The sequence below is a fragment of the Hylobates moloch genome, unplaced genomic scaffold (genome assembly GCF_009828535.3).
Source record: "Hylobates moloch isolate HMO894 unplaced genomic scaffold, HMol_V3 SCAFFOLD_13, whole genome shotgun sequence".
Classification (NCBI taxonomy): domain Eukaryota; kingdom Metazoa; phylum Chordata; class Mammalia; order Primates; family Hylobatidae; genus Hylobates; species Hylobates moloch.
This window is the reverse complement of record NW_026652288.1, coordinates 38689975-38705495: the sequence shown is the minus strand read 5'-3', so window position 1 is coordinate 38705495 and position 15521 is coordinate 38689975. Positions and strand designations below refer to the sequence as shown.

Below are 15521 nucleotides of genomic sequence, written 5' to 3'. Positions count from 1 at the left end.
GTAGTGATGCACACTTGTAGTCCCAGCTACTCAGGAGGCTGAGGCAAGAGGATTGCTTGAGCCCAAGGAGGTCGAGGCTGCAGTGAGCCATGATGGTGCCACTGCACTTCAGTCTGGGTGGCAGAGCCAGACTCTGTCTCAAAAAACAAAAAAACAACAAAAAAAAAACCACACACACATCAAAAACCATTAGAGATGGAGGTAAAGCCTTTGGGAAGCCCCTCCCCATCCCCTGTCTTTCTTAAGCAGGGTGTGACCAATATGACATGTTGTCGAGTTTCGTCCAAACTGCTGTCTGTGCGTTTAAGCACATCATATAAACATGTGCTCCTAGAAGCAGACTTTTCTTATGAGTGTGCATTTTTTTCTTTTTACCTAAATGTGTCATACTCGACACTTTTTTTAAAATTGAAGTATAAAAAAGATCATGAATCATTAAGTATTTAGGTTGATGAAATGTCACCAACTGAGCAAACCTGTGTGACATTCATACAAATCCAGACACAGAACATTCTCACCCTCCACAAGCCCCCTGTCTTTCTTCCCGGCATGAATTCCCACAGATCCCCACTCGCCCAAAGTCTGGCGCAGTAGTTTTGTCTCGTTTTGAGCTGGATAAAAATGGACTCCTGTATTGAATCTGGGTTCTTTCTCTCCATGTCTTGTCTTTGCAGTTCTTCCATATCATCATATTTGGTTATAATTTATTCCTTTTTTTGGCCGGGCACGGTGGCTCACGCCTGTAATCTCAGCACTTTGGGAGGCTGAGGCAGGAGAATCACTTGAACCCGGGAGGAGGTTGTAGTGAGCCGAGATCACACCACTGCACTTCAGCTTGGGCAACAGAGTGAGACTCTGTCTCAAAATAATAATAATAATAATTCCATGTAGTCTTTTATTATGTGACAATTCCATGACTTATATATATATATTTTTATTTATTTAGAGATAGGTGTTGTGGATAGTGACTAAGTGGGCTGGTGGCATGCTAACTTCTTTTTTTTTTTTTTGAGACAGTCTTGCTCTGCCAGGCTATAATGGCACAACCCCACTCACTGCAACTCTCGATTGAAGATTCTCTTCCTCACCTCCCATACTGGGATCACAGGTGTGTCCACCACCCACTAATTTTTTATTTTGTAGAGACGGGGTTTTGACATATTGCCAGGCTGGTCTTGAATCTGGTCTCTATAAATTTTTTTTTTTTTTTTTGTCGCCCAGGCTGGAGTGCAGTGGCGCAATCTCGGCTCACTGCAAGCTCCGCCTCCCGGGTTCGCGCCATTCTCCTGTCTCAGCCTCTCCGAGTAGCTGGGACTACAGGCGCCCGCCACCACGCCCGGCTAATTTTTTTTTGTATTTTTAGTAGAGACGGGGTTTCACCGTGGTCTCGATCTCCTGACCTTGTGATCCGCCCGCCTCGGCCTCCCAAAGTGCTAGGATTACAAGCGTGAGCCACCGCGCCCGGCTGAACTCCTGGTCTCAACTAATCCACCCGCCTCAGACTCCCAAAGTGCTGGGTTTATAGGCGTGAGTCACTGCACTAAGTTCTATTTTTAATCAGTCTAGAGTCTGGTAATAACTAGACACTAAAACATTTTAAGTTAAGTGAGTTATCTATACAAGAGGACTATATGTCCTAGACCATAAAAAAAGACAAACTTATAGCTTATCTGTTTTGTTTTTTTTTTAATTTTTCTTTGGTCCTGCCAACCTGACTCTTGTTTCTTAATTAAGACTCCACAGCAGGGTCTCACTCTTTCACCAAGGCTGGAGTGCAGTGGCGAGATCCTAGCTCACTGCAGCCTCGGACATCTGGGCTTAAGCAATCTTCCCACCTTAGCCTCCTGAGTGGGTAGGACTACAAGTGCACACCACTGTGCCCTGCTAATTTTTTTTTTATTATTATTTTCCTGTAGAAACAGGGTCTCACTTTGTTGCCTAGGCTGATCTCAAACTCCTAGGCTCAAGCGATCGTCCCTCCTATGCCTCCAAAGTGCTGACTCTCCAGGCGTGAACCACTGTCCCCGGCCTCCGTGATTTATTGATCAATTTTCCTGTGATGGACATCTGAGTTGTTTCCAGGTTGGGGCTGCTGTGACTATTTGAGCATCTGACTTTTGGTGAACACAGAGTGTACCATATGGTAGGGCAGTACCCAGGAGTGGAATAAATGGGTCATAGTAGTTACTGTGATTCTGCCAAACATAGCATGTTAGCCAATTCATTGAAACCGTTCTCTCAGAAGTATATTTTTCCACTTTTCTTTTTTCACTAGAAGAAGGCACCGTGGATGTATATTTTTTCCATGCCAGAACATTTAGACAGTCACTGAACCCGCTCTCTTTAGTTTTTCCATAACGCAACGTTACCATAGCTTCAGACTCTCTCTTCCTGCCCGTTTCACCCTCTCTCCCCCCAGCCCCATGGTGTGCTGTCTGACTCTCTCTCAGCCCATCTCCTGTAGCACCTGCATCTTGAATGTGACTTAACAATCCTGGCTGAGCAGAGACTTTGTAGTGTGGCAGTGTCTCCAGGCCCTGGGGACCCAGAAAAGCCTCAGGGAGGAGGTTAGGAATCCTGGCACTTGTTTCTACTGTACACAGGCAGCCTTAGTCCTCGGGCCGGCCAAGAATACCCACAATACCAGTGCTGATGACCACAAAGGAAGGGACTTCTGAATCAAACCACAGAAACTCATAAGGCAGAAAAATGATGCACATGATAACATGCAAATACAGATTTTCTTCTTTTGTTGTTGTTCTTCTTTCTTTCTCTTTTAAATTTTAAAGATGGGGTCTTGCTATGTTGCCCAGGCTGGTCTCAAACTCCTGGGCTCAAGGGATCCTTTCACCTAGACCTCCCAAAGTGTTGAGATTACAGGCAGATTTTCTTTTAATGAAGATACCATGGGACCAATGTCAGAAGGGGAAAAGGTGTTTGCAATATTTAAAAATCAATGAGAAATTAATATCTAGAATATAGGCCGGGTGCGGTAGCTCATGCCTGTAATCCCAGCACTTTGAGAGGCTGAGGTGGGCGGATCACTTGAGATCAGGAGTTCGAGGCTAACCTGGCCAACATGGCAAAACCCCGTCTCTATTAAAAAGATAAAAATCAGCATGGTGGGTATTGCTCTGTCATCCCAGCTACTTGAGAAGCTGAGGCATGAGAATCAGTTGAACCCAGGAGGTGGAGGTTGCAGTGAGCTGGGATTGAGCCACTGCACGCCAGCCTGGGAGACAGAATGGGACTCCATCTAAAAAAAAAAAAAAAAAAGAATATAGAAGGAACAGCTGCAAATTAGCAAGCGAAAAAGACAGCAACCATAATAGAAAAATGGCCGGGCTCAGTGGCTCCTGTGCCTGTAATGTAAGATTACATGCCTGTAATCTCAGCACTTTGGGAGACCAAGGTGGGTAGATTACCTGAGGTCAGGAGTTTGAGACCACCCTAGCCAACATGGCGAAACCCCATCTCTACTAAAAATACAAGAATTAGGCTGGTCATGGTGGCTCACGCCTGCAGTCCTAGCACTTTGGGAGGCCAAGGCAGGCGGATTGGCTGAGCTCGGGAGTTGGAGACCAGCCTGGGCAACACAGTGAAACCCCATCCTACTAAAATACAAAAGAAATTAGCTGGGTGTGGCAGCATGCGCCTGTAGTCCCAGGGGTGCTGAGGCAGGAGAATTGCTTGAACCCGGGAGGCGGAGGTTGCCGTGAGCCAAGATGGCGCCAGTGAACTCCAGCCTGGGCGACAGAGCGAGACTCTGTCTCAAAAAAAAAAAACAAAAAACAAAAAAAGTGAGCAGGGATCGCAATGAGCAGATAACAAAGAAACCCAAAACTCTGATAGGCACCTGAGAAGATGCTAGAAATTGCTGGTAACTCATCAGGGAAGTGGAAATTAAAATGACAGCGAGGCCAGGCGCGGTGGCTCTTGCCTGTAATCCTAACACTGTGGGAAGCCGAGGTAGGAGGATCACTTGAGTCCAGCAGTTCAATACCAGCCTGGGCAATATAGCAAGACCCCATCTCTATAAAAAATGTAAAAGTTAGTTGGGCGTCGTGGCGCAAGCCTGTTGTCCCAGCTGCTCGGGAGGTTGAGGTGGGAGGATCCCTTGAGCCCAGGAGTTCTGGGCAGCAGTGAACCATAATTGTTCCACTGCACCCCAGCCTGGGCAACGAAGTGAGATCTCATCTCTAAAAATAAAATAGGGAAAATAAATTAAAAAACAGCGAGTCATCTTATATAAATCTGGCAAAAATTAGTTAAGTTGGAAATGCCACATGGGGGTTAGGGATATGGGGACCCAGGGACCCTCATGCACTGATAGTGAGTAGCCATTCCGAGGGCTACCTGGCACTACTTACACAAACCGTGCGCATGGATCTGTCACCCAGCAATTAGCTTCTGGGTGTGCGCGACCAAACATTCTCCCTCAGCTTCCTGGGGGACCAATACACAGATGTTCACTCCAGCATTATTTCGGGGGAGCTGGAGGCAGCCTGGGTGTCCGCTCCCAGTAGGGGTAGGTGGATAAACAGAAGGAATCAGTCACCAGAGAATCCTGCAAAGCCACCACTGTCACATACCAGGTGTCCACAGAGCAACAGGGGTAGGTCTTAAAACACATAATGACGACTGACAAAAATAAGAAACACTATTAATATCTTATGATATAATGCTCAATGACATAGAATCATTTTACATTTACATAAAGTTTTAGGGAAAAACAATATTTAATATACAACTATGTGTTAGGTAATGTATAATAGATACAACATAGAATTGTATTGTACTGTATAATTATATTAGCCTAAATATATAATTATATAATTATACATTATATAACATCAAATTATATAATTCCGTAATATGACACAAACTTTTGTGCTATTTATTGCAGTTGTATTAACATCAGTGTTTAATTACGGAACACCTAGACCTGCGATACCTTGAAAAACAGTTTCTATGTAATTTTGTTTAACTATGGGATATTGTTTTATATAACTTACTGTATACCACTACATGTTAATAAAAATTTTTTTTTTTTTTTTTTTTTGAGATGGAGCCTTGCTCTGTCACCTGGGCTGGAGTGTAGTGGTACGATCTCGGCTCACTACAACCTCTGCCTCCTGGGCTCAAATGATTCTTGTGCCTCAGCCTCCCAAGTAGCTGGGATTACAGTTGTATGACACCATGCCCAGCTAATTTCTGTGTTTTTAGTAGAGTCAGGGTTTCACCATATTGGCCAAGCTGGTCTCAAATTCCTGGCTTCACGTGATCTGTCTGCCTTGGCCTCCCAACGTGCTGGGATTACAGGCATGAGCCACCGTGTCTGGCCTAATAATAATTTTAATAGGGCTGGACGTGGTGGTTTACACCTGTAATCCCAGCACTTTGGGAGGCTGAGGCAGGCGAATCTTGAGGTCAGGAGTTCGAGACCAGCCTGGCCAACATGGTGAAACCCTGTCTCTACCAAAAATACAAAAATTAGCTGGGTGTGTTGGCAGGTGCCTGTAATCCCAACTACTTAGGAGGCTGAGCAGGAGAATCGTTTGAACCTGGGAGGTGGAGGTTGCAGTGAGCCGAGATCTTGCCACTGCACTCCAGTCTGGGCAACAAGAGCGAGACTCCGTCTCAAAATAAATAAATAAATAAATAAATAAATAAATAAATAAATAAAATAATAATAATAATAGCAACACTTACATTACATTAACCAGGCACTAGCACTGTTTTAAGTTTTATCTCATTTAATTAATTATATCATTTAACTCTCCCAACAACCACGTGAGGTCGATACTATTAATATTCCCCTTACTGGATGGGGAAACCGAGGCACAGAGAAGCTAAGTGGCTTAGCCATGTAACTCAATGCAGTGAGTGGCAAGGCTGGATGAGATTCAGATTATCTGGCTCGGAGTCGGAGTCTTTGTTCTTTTTTTTTTTTTTTTTTTAAGACGAAGTCTCGCCCAGGCTGGAGTGCGGTGGCTCAATCTCGGCTCACTGCAGCTTCTGCCTCCAGAGTTCAAGCAATTCTCCTGCCTCAGTTTCCCAAGTGGCTGGGATTACAAGCGTGTGTCACCACGCCTGGCTAACTTTTATACTTTTAGTAGAGACGGGGTTTCACCATGTTGGCCAGGCTGGTCTCGAACTCCTGATCTCAAGTGATCCACCCACCTCGCCGTCCCAAAGTGCTGAGATTACAGGGGTGAGCCACCACGCCCGGCCGGAGTTCTTGTTCTTAATCACTGTGTTTGGTGCTTTTTAAAGTCAGGAGATCTGGTGCACATCCCTGCTCTGCTGCGTGATATCTTGCAAGGGCTTCCCTACTCAGAGCCTCAGTCTGCCCTCTGTGAAATGGGAGAATGATGGCACGTTACTTACCGTGGTGGGGAGAGAGCGCAGGTACCTTTTAGATACTCCCTCTCCCACCCCACCTCCCGCGGCCAAGCAAACCTCCAGCCAAGATTTGGGGCGTGTGGGCAGGGCTCCGGCGAAGGGGCGTGGCCGGGGAGTCCTGGTCCAATGGGGCCCGGGGGCGGGGCCTTCCTCCTATCTCTGTCCAGCACGCGTGTACTCCTCGCAGTTCCATCTACCTCGCGGGTGCCTCTGGCGTCCCCAGAGGTCTCCGACCCCAGCCCGCCCCCAGCCCTCCCGCCCAGCCCGCAGCCCTCTCCCTGTGTTCCCTGACCTCAGACCCTGGCCCTCGGACCTCGACATCATGGGTGACGCAGAAGGCGAAGACGAGGTCCAGTTCCTGCGGACGGTGCGTATCTCTGGGTTTGGGGTCTGTGGGGCTATCTCTTGGGGCTCTCTGAGGGTCTGTCTGTCTCTGAATGTCCCTGTCCGGCTTGCTGGTGGTCTCTGAGACTCGAGGTCTCTTCCTGTGTCACTTTGAGTGACTGTCACTCTGTCTTTTAGTCTCCTTCACCTTTCTCATTACAGAGAATTAGTGGGATTGGGGACTCCAGAATGGGAGAGGGATCTTCGGTTGCCCTCTCTTCTGACTTTAGCGATTTGTCCCCCACAAGAAGGACCCCTGAGGGAGCACACCCTCACACCATCCTGGAAGCAGGCACTTGGGGAAGGTGGTTCTAATTCCTGGGCCTGATTTAGCCGTACCCCCACCCCCACCTTAGCCCTAATTCTCTTTTTGCTCCAGACTCTGACCTATTTACATTCTTGAGAAGGGAGCTGGGGTGGGCTGGAGGACACAGCTGCTTCCAACTCCTAGCCCTTGAGGGTCTCGTCGGGGAGGGATCTCTTGGGTTCTGGGTCTTTCTTTCCTTCTTCGTTTTGGGCAGGAGGGCTGCTCCCAATGGCTGCTAATGGTCTTGCAGGGTCTCTGGGTGGTGTCTCTCCCCATCTGTCTCTTTGAGTGTCTCCATGTCTCTGTCTCTTCCTCCATCTCAGTCTCCCTGTCTCTGTTTCTTAGCTTAAGGCCCTCTGATTTTCGCTGTCTCTCTAGCTGGGTCACTCCCTGCATGTGAGCCCCAGCTGGGGGCAGGGATGGGAATTGGAACAACAGGTGTCCCTCCCAGAATAGCCCGCTTTTCTGGGGCCTGGGCAGGGGATGGGGAGGGGACGAGAGGGAGGAGGGGCTGCCATCTCCCTGTCCTTCCCACCTTCCCCTCCCAGTGGCTCCGAAGGGTGTGGGGTCGTAAATATGGGAGGGGACGTCCTCTCCTCTGGGTTAGGTCTGCTGACCAGACGCTAGCCCCGCCCCTCCCCCGGGGCCCTGCAGCCACGCAGGAAATGCTGACACAGCGTTCCTGCCCCAGAATAGGACCCTGGCGAGCCGGGTCCGGTTTCCTGGGAGAAAGGAACAAACAGCTGGGGCTGGTAGTGAAGGATGGGGACAGCTGGGAAGGGGCCTAGCTTCAGCCAAGACTCTGTCCCCAGCCGCAGCCCCTCAGCAGACACCATGGGTTGGGCCCTGCCCAGCCCTAATAAGACCATGGCCATGGCCACTGGCCTTGAGCTGTCGCTCTAAACCAGGCCCTGTGCCCTGGGCCTCTGCCTCCTGAGACATCTAATTATATCCTCGCTGCCCTGTCTTCTGAGGTAGGGTCCTATCTTTATCTCCCTGAGAGATTTGAGGGAAACCAAGGCCCGAATGGTAGAATCATTCACCCAAGGCCAGGAAGTGGCATCTCTGGATGCCCCTAGTGCCCAGCCCCATTGCCTTCACCAGAGAAAAACTGGGCCCAGACTTGCCAAAGTAGTCAGTGTTAGGGTTCTGGAGGCTTGGCCATGGAATCTCTCCACCCCAGACTGGGTCAGTTTTTTTGATCGTTACTGAGGTCGTGGTGGATTTCTCAAAACGTTCTGGAGGCTGGGCTCAGTGGCTCATGCCTCTAATCCCAGCACTTTGGGAGGCCAAGGTGGGCGGATCACTTGAGGTCAGGAGTTTGAGACCAGCCTGGCCAACATGGTGAAACCCCGTCTCTACTAAAAATACAAAAAAAATTAGCCAGGCGTGGTGGTGCATGCCTGTAATCCTAGCTACTCGGGAGGCTGAAGTGGGAGGATTGCTTGAACCTGGGAGGCAGAGGTTGCAGTGAGCCGAGATTGTGCCACTGCCCACTCCAGCCTGGGCGACAGGGCGACTCCATCTCAGAACAAAAAAACCTTTTGGACCACATCCCGCCCATAAGAAACATTCTGTCTTACAACTCAGTACATGCACACATGCATAGACATGATTAAAAACCAACTTTATTGAGGTGTAATTGACCTGCAACAAATTTTACCCATTTTATGTGTTCAATGAGTTGTTTTGTTTTTGTTTTGTTTTGGTTTTTTTTTTTTTTTTTTTTTTGAGATGGAGTTTCACTCTTGTTGCCCAGACTGGAGTGCAATGGCATGATCACAGCTCACTGCAACTTCTGCCTCCTGCGTTCAAGCGATTCTCCTGCCTCAGCCTCCTGAGTAGCTGGGATTACAGGTGCCTGCCACCAAGCCCAGCTAATTTTTTGTATTTTTAGTAGAGATGGGGTTTCATCTTGTTGGCCAGGCTGGTCTCGAACTCCTGACCTCAGGTGATCCACCCATCTTGGCCTCCCAAGGTGCTGGGATTACAGGCATGAGCCACATGCCCGGCCTTTTTTTTTTTTTTTTTTTTCTTTTTGAGACAGAGTCTCAATCTGTTGCCCAGGCTGGAGTACAGTTGTTCAATGGTTGGTTCAATGCAACCTCCACTTCCCAGGCTCCAGTGATCCTCCCACCTCAGCCTCCCGAGTAGCTGGGACTACATGTGCATAGCACCATACTTGGCTAATTTGTAAAATTTTTTGTAGAGGTGAGGTCTGACTATATTGCCCAGGCTGGTCTCGAACTCCTGGGCTCAAGAAATCCTCCAGCCTTGGCCTCCCAAAGTTTTGGGATTACAGGCATGAGCCACCATACCTGGCCTTTCTTCTTTCACTCAGCGTAATATTTTTGACATTCATCCATGTAGCATGTATTGAGTTCGTTGCTTTTTGTTGCCGAATATTATTCCATTGTGTGACTATACTGTGGTGTGTTTATCAGTTCACCTGCTGATGGACATTTGAGTTGTCTCCAATTTTTACTATTATGGACAACACAGGGCCTGTGACCATTCACTTGTACCTATTTTTTTTTTTTTTTTTTTTTTGAGATGGAGTCTCGCTCTTTCACCCACGCCGGACTGCAGTGGCACGCTCTCGGCTCACTGCAAGCTCCGCCTCCCGGGTTCATGCCATTCTCCTGCCTCAGCCTCTCCGAGTAGCTGGGACTACAGGCGCCCGCCACCACGCCCAGCTAATTTTTTGTATTTTTAGTAGAGACGGGGTTTCACCGTGGTCTCGATCTCCTGACCTCGTGATCCGCCCGCCTCGGCCTCCCAAAGTGCTGGGATTACAAGCGTGAGCCACCACACCCAGCCACTTGTACCTATTTTTAACTGAAACAAGTCTCATACAATGTAGATGGCCCCTGAAGCATGATGGGCACGCTGTTATTTTCTATTCTTGCTCCATTTTGCTTCATTTGGTTAAGCGTGATGGCCACAGCCCCCCCAGACTGATTTCACTTCCCTTTGGTGGGTGGTGACCTCTACCCTTACCCAGGCCGGGGTTTCTCAAACCCTGGCCCAAGTTAGAAGCTCCTGGGGTCTGGTAAACAGTACGCATTCCCTGCTGACCCCAAATCAGGCTCTTGACGGTGGGAGGGCACTGGGCCAGCAGGGAAGCTACATTTTTAACCAGAACCCTCCGCTTCCTTTTTTTTTTTTTTAAGATGGAGTCTTCATCTGTAGCCCAGGCTGGAGTGCAATGGCACAATCTCGGCTCACTGCAACCTCTGCCTCCTGGGTTCAAGTGATTCTCCTGTCTCAGCCTCCCAAGTAGCTGGGATTACAGGCATGCACCACTATGCCTGGCCAATTTTTGTACTTTTAATAGAGATGGGGTTTCACCATGTTGGCCAGGCTGGTCTTGAACTCCTGACCTCAAGTGATCCACCCACCTTGGCCTCCCAAAGTGCTGGGATTACAGGAATGAGCCACCTCTCCCAGCCTGCCTTCATTCTAATTCAGGAAAAGTTTGAGAATCAATGCGGTAATGATTGGGCTCTCTGCCTCTGCTTTTCATTCTGGCTTTGCCATTTGCCTGCTTCCTAATTTGGGGCAAGTGATTTTTATTTTTCTCTCTGAGCCTCAGTGTTCTCATCTGGAAAATGGGGACAAGATTATATACAATAGCCAGACCCCATGGCTCACGCCTGTAATCCCTTCGCTTTGGGAGGCTGAAGCAGGAGGATTGCTTGAGGCCAGGAGTTCAAAAACAGCTTGGGCAACATAGGGAGACCTTGTCTTTACAAAAAATGTTAAACTTTAGCTGGGCGTGGCAGTGTGCACTTGTAGTCCCAGCTACTCAGGAGGCTGAAGTGGGAAGATCACTTGAAACCAGGAGTTGGAAGCTGCAGTGAGCTGTGATCTCGCCACTGCACTCCAGTCTGGGCAACAGAGCAAGACCCCGTGTCTACAAAAATATATATATCTTAAATTAGCTGGGCGTGGTGGCATGAGCCTGCAGTCATAGCTTCTCAGGAGGCTGAATGGAGAGGATCACTCAGCCTAGGAGTCCGAGGCTGCAGTGAGCTATGATCGTGCCACTGCACTCCACCCCGGGAGACAGAGTGAGATCCAGTCTCTTAAAAAAAATTTTTTTTTCAAGGGGCCCATGCAAGTATCTCTCTGACCTCATCTCCTCCCTGTTTGCCCCTCCCCTCTGCAGCCACCATCCTGCTTCATCTCCTGTGTTGTTCCTCAACATCCCCAGCACCCACCAGCCAGAGGCCGTGGCCCAGACTCCCTCCTCTTCCCCCAGAGATGAGCAGGCCTGATTCCTTCTTGTTATTTGGACAAGGCTCAACTCAAATGTCACCTCCTTGGAGAGGCTGTCGCTTCACTCCCTCACTGATCTCATCCCCATCCTAAAAGCCACTCTCTTACATCAGCCTGGGTTATTTTTTCCATAACACCTATCACTGACATTAACATTACTTATTAATTCACCTGTTTATTCCCTGTCTCCATCATGAGGATTTAAGCTCCCTGAGGGCCGTGATTTTTTTTTCCTCCCTTTTGAGACATGGTCTCAATCTGTCCAGGGGCGCCAGGGAGATGGGGCTTGATCATGACTCACTGCAGCCTCGATATCCTGGGCTTGGTAGTCCTCCCACCTCAGCCTCCCGAGTAGCAGGGACTACATGAGTATACCACCATGCCCGGCTAATTTTTAATCTTTAACTTTTGTAGAGATGGGGGTCTCATTATGTTGCCCAGGTTGGTCTTAAACTCCTGGGCTCAAGTAATCCTTCTGCCTCAGCATCCCAAACTGCTGAGATTTACAGGTGTGAACCACTGCGTCCAGCCAAGGCAGGGATCTTGATCTTCATTGACTTTATTCACTCCTCTATATTCAGTGCCTAGAACAGCACCTGGCCCATGGCAGATGCTCAACCAGGGTCTGTTAAATGAGTGTAAGGCACAGAGCATAAGGCCTGGGAGCCAGTAAAGTGCTTAATAAATACAGGCTATACCATTGCTATGTTTTTTTTTTTTTTTTTTTTTTTTTTGAGATGGAGTTTTGCCCAGGCTGGAGTTTCACTCTTGTTGCCCAGGCCGGAGTGCAATGGCGTGATCTTGGCTCACCGCAGCCTCCACCTCCCAGGCTGAAGTGATTCTCCTGCCTCAGCCTCCCAAGTAGCTGGGATTACAGGCATACGCCACCACGCCCGGGTAATTTTGTATTTTTAGTAGAGACAGGGTTTCTCCATGTTGTTCAGGCTGGTCTCAAACTTCTGACCTCGGGTGATCCACCCGCCTCAGCCTCCCAAAGTGCTGGGATTACAGGCATGAGCCACCGCGCCCGGCTATTTTTGGTTTTGTTTGTTTTTGAGATGGAGTCTCACTCTGTCGCCCAGGCTGGAGTGCAGTGGCTCGATCTCAGCTCCCTGCAACCTCTGCCTCCTGGGTTCAAGTGATTCTCCTGGCTCAGACTCCCGAGTAGCTGGAACTACAGGCATGCACCACCACACCCCGCTAATTTTTGTATTTTTTAATAGAGACGGGGTTTCACCATGTTGGCCAGGCTGGTCTTGAACTCCTGACCTCAAGTGATCCACCTCCTCGACCTCCCAGAGTGCTGGGATTACAGGTGGGAACTACTGCGCACGGACTCAATACTGTCCTTTATGGTACTTCCAGGATCCAGCCCGGGCTATCACGTTGCATTCAGGTGCCATTAGAAAGCAGTCTATAAATAAAGATAAAATAGCAGTCTATTATTAAAACAACACGCAAAAGAGAGAATTTAGAGAAAGATGAGCTTAAAAAGCAATTTAAGCTGAGCATTTTTCCACCTTCCAGTGGATCACTTTGCAGACCCCACTTGGGAGGCCTCTGGAGCCAGTTGGACTCAGGTTCAAATCCCAGCTCCTCCTGTTACCAACTATGTGGCCTTGGTCTGTCTGTGACCCACTTTGAGCCTCAGTTTCCCCATTTTAAAATGGGGATAGGCCAGGCACAACAACTCATGCCTGTAGTCCCAGCTACTCAGGAGGCTGAGGCAACAGGATTGCTTGAGCCCAGGAGGTCAAGGTTGCAGTGAGCTATAATTTACACCACTTCACTCCAGCCTGGGTGACACAGCAAGACCCTGTCTCTAAAAATAAAAATAAATGGGATGATTACTTGAGGTCAGGAGTTCAAGAGCAGCCTGGCCAACATGGTGAAACCTTGTCTCTACTAAAAACATACAAATTAGCCAGGGGTGGTAGTGCACGCATGTAATTTCAGCTGTTTGGGAGGCTGAGGAAGGAGCATCACTTGAACCCAGGAGGTGGAGGCTGCAGTGAGCTGAGATTGCAACACTGCTCTCCAGCCTGGGCAATGGAGACTGTTTCAAATAAATAAATAAATAATAAATAATAAAATAAATGGGATGACACTGGCTTGTATCTCAAGGAGTTGTCAGGAGCAAGTAGAGGGCTTGGGCAGGTGGATCTTGTCAGTCACTGTCTTTTTCATAAGGACCAGGGTGGGAGGAGGGGCCCGTGGTCTGCAGTGTCTGTGGTATCCGGGCCAGGCCCCCCTGGAGACCCTGCCCCTCGGTTCCGCAGGATGATGAGGTGGTCCTGCAGTGCAGCGCCACCGTGCTCAAGGAGCAGCTCAAGCTCTGCCTGGCTGCCGAGGGCTTCGGCAACCGCCTGTGCTTCCTGGAGCCCACCAGCAATGCCCAGGTCTGTGCAGGAGGGAGAGGGGCCTGGGGACACGGGGGTCTGAAGGGGCAGAGAATCTTCCAAAGAAGAGGGTTCTGGGAGTCTGAAAGGAGGTGATGACAGGAGAGAAAGTGAGGAGGGGGGCTAAGGCTAAGGGGGCCACCTGAGGTGGGGGAGGGGTGGAGGTCTGAGAAGGGAGGGGCAGGGGGTCTGGGGTGTTGGAGGGAATCCCTGTGTGCACAGAGGTGTGATAGGCCAGGGTGGGGGCTGCTGATCCAGAACGTTCCTTGGCAGGTGGCTGAGTGGGCAGAAAGCCTCAGGTTTAAGGGGAGGTGGCCTGAGAGTCCAGAAGAAGGGCTGGTTGGGGAACAGGGGTCTCAGGAGGAAGGAGCAGGGAAACTGAGGGATGGGTGGGGGGTGGGGAGGGGGATGGGGAGGGACGAGGCAAAGGACCTGGAGCACAAGGAGGAGGGGTCTGCAGTGTTTTATTTTTTATTTTTAAAATTTTTTCAAGTAACAAGACTGAATCATTATGGGGTGTTTTAGGGGGAAAGAGGCCCTCGGCGGGGGCGGGGGAGGATGGGACAGGGCCTGAGATGCGGAGGGCGTAGGGCATCTGACGGGGGTGGGCGCTTGAGGGTCTTAGATAGTGGAGTCTGAGGGAAGGTGATCCCCGAGTCCTATCACTGACAAGCCCGGGAATTCTGAGGGTGGGGGCAGCTGGAGTCTGAGAGGGCAGGGGATCGAGGGGCCGAGGGCCTTGGATCCAAGGCAAAGGGGCCTGGAGGGTCAGGGGACACCGGCAGGAGGCTGAATGGGGAGATCGGGGGCTGAGAGGTGGAAGGAGCCTGGGGTCTGAAAGGAGGAGACCTGGGGGAGGGGCAGGGGCTGGCAGACAGGGGGATGTGGAATCTGATGTGGGGGAAGTTTCAGAGTCTGAGTGAGTGGGGTCTGAGGAGCAGAGTCTTGAGTTTAGGAGCTGGACAGTGGGGGACTGAGGACGGAGTATAAGGTTGGGCGCCCTCCTGTGTCTGTGAAGCAGAGTTCAGAGGTGTTTGAGGGAAAAGGCAGGAGCGAGGACTGTCTGATGGTGGAGGCAGGAGGAGGGGCTTCCTTTGGTGTTGGAGGGATGTGGGGTCATCTGCAGAGGAGGACACAGAACAGGAGATTCCTGTCCTTGGAGCAGGGTCAGTGTGTCTCAGTGGGGAGGCATGGGGCTGAGGCTTCTTATGGGATTAGGTGGGACGCTGGTTAGTGGGGAGGGTTAGGGTTAGGGAAGCTTCTATGGAGTCTGGGTGGGTCTGAGGTGTTTGAGGGAGGAGGCACAGAAGAGGTGTTTTCGTGATGTTGGTCTAGATTCAGTGCGTCTGAGGGGGATGGCAGAGGGCAAGACCTTCCTGTGGGGTGGGGGTGGGGTCTGGTGTCTCAGGAGTGTGGGCATCCAGACTAGGGGAGGGAGTGTGGCAGGGAATGGTGCTTGGGGGGGTCTTCCGGCCCCTCACTCACATCCCCCTCCCACCCCAGAATGTGCCCCCCGATCTGGCCATCTGTTGCTTCGTCCTGGAGCAGTCCCTGTCCGTGCGAGCCCTGCAGGAGATGCTGGCCAACACGGTGGAGGCTGGCGTGGAGGTAAGGACCCCACCTGGGGGCGGGCGGGATGGCAGGAATGGGCGAGAGGACCTGGGGGGTCGTTTAGGGCACGGTGGCAAGGATGGGTGAGAGGACCCGGGGGTCGCTTACCATCTGCTCTTCTTCCTCTCTCTGCC

At 50.1% G+C, this 15521-nt stretch overlaps 1 protein-coding gene across 1 annotated transcript in view; it reads left to right on the top strand.

Moving 5' to 3' along the window:
* Positions 1–6604: 6604 nt before the first annotated feature.
* Positions 6605–15521, top strand: part of RYR1 (ryanodine receptor 1) — a 159845-nt gene continuing 150928 nt past the window's right edge. The window contains exons 1-3 of the mRNA XM_058426182.1: positions 6605–6772; positions 13657–13776; positions 15280–15384. Of these exons, the coding sequence (XP_058282165.1) occupies positions 6728–6772; positions 13657–13776; positions 15280–15384 (270 nt within the window). The 5' untranslated portion in view covers positions 6605–6727. The remainder of the gene's footprint in view (positions 6773–13656; positions 13777–15279; positions 15385–15521) is intronic.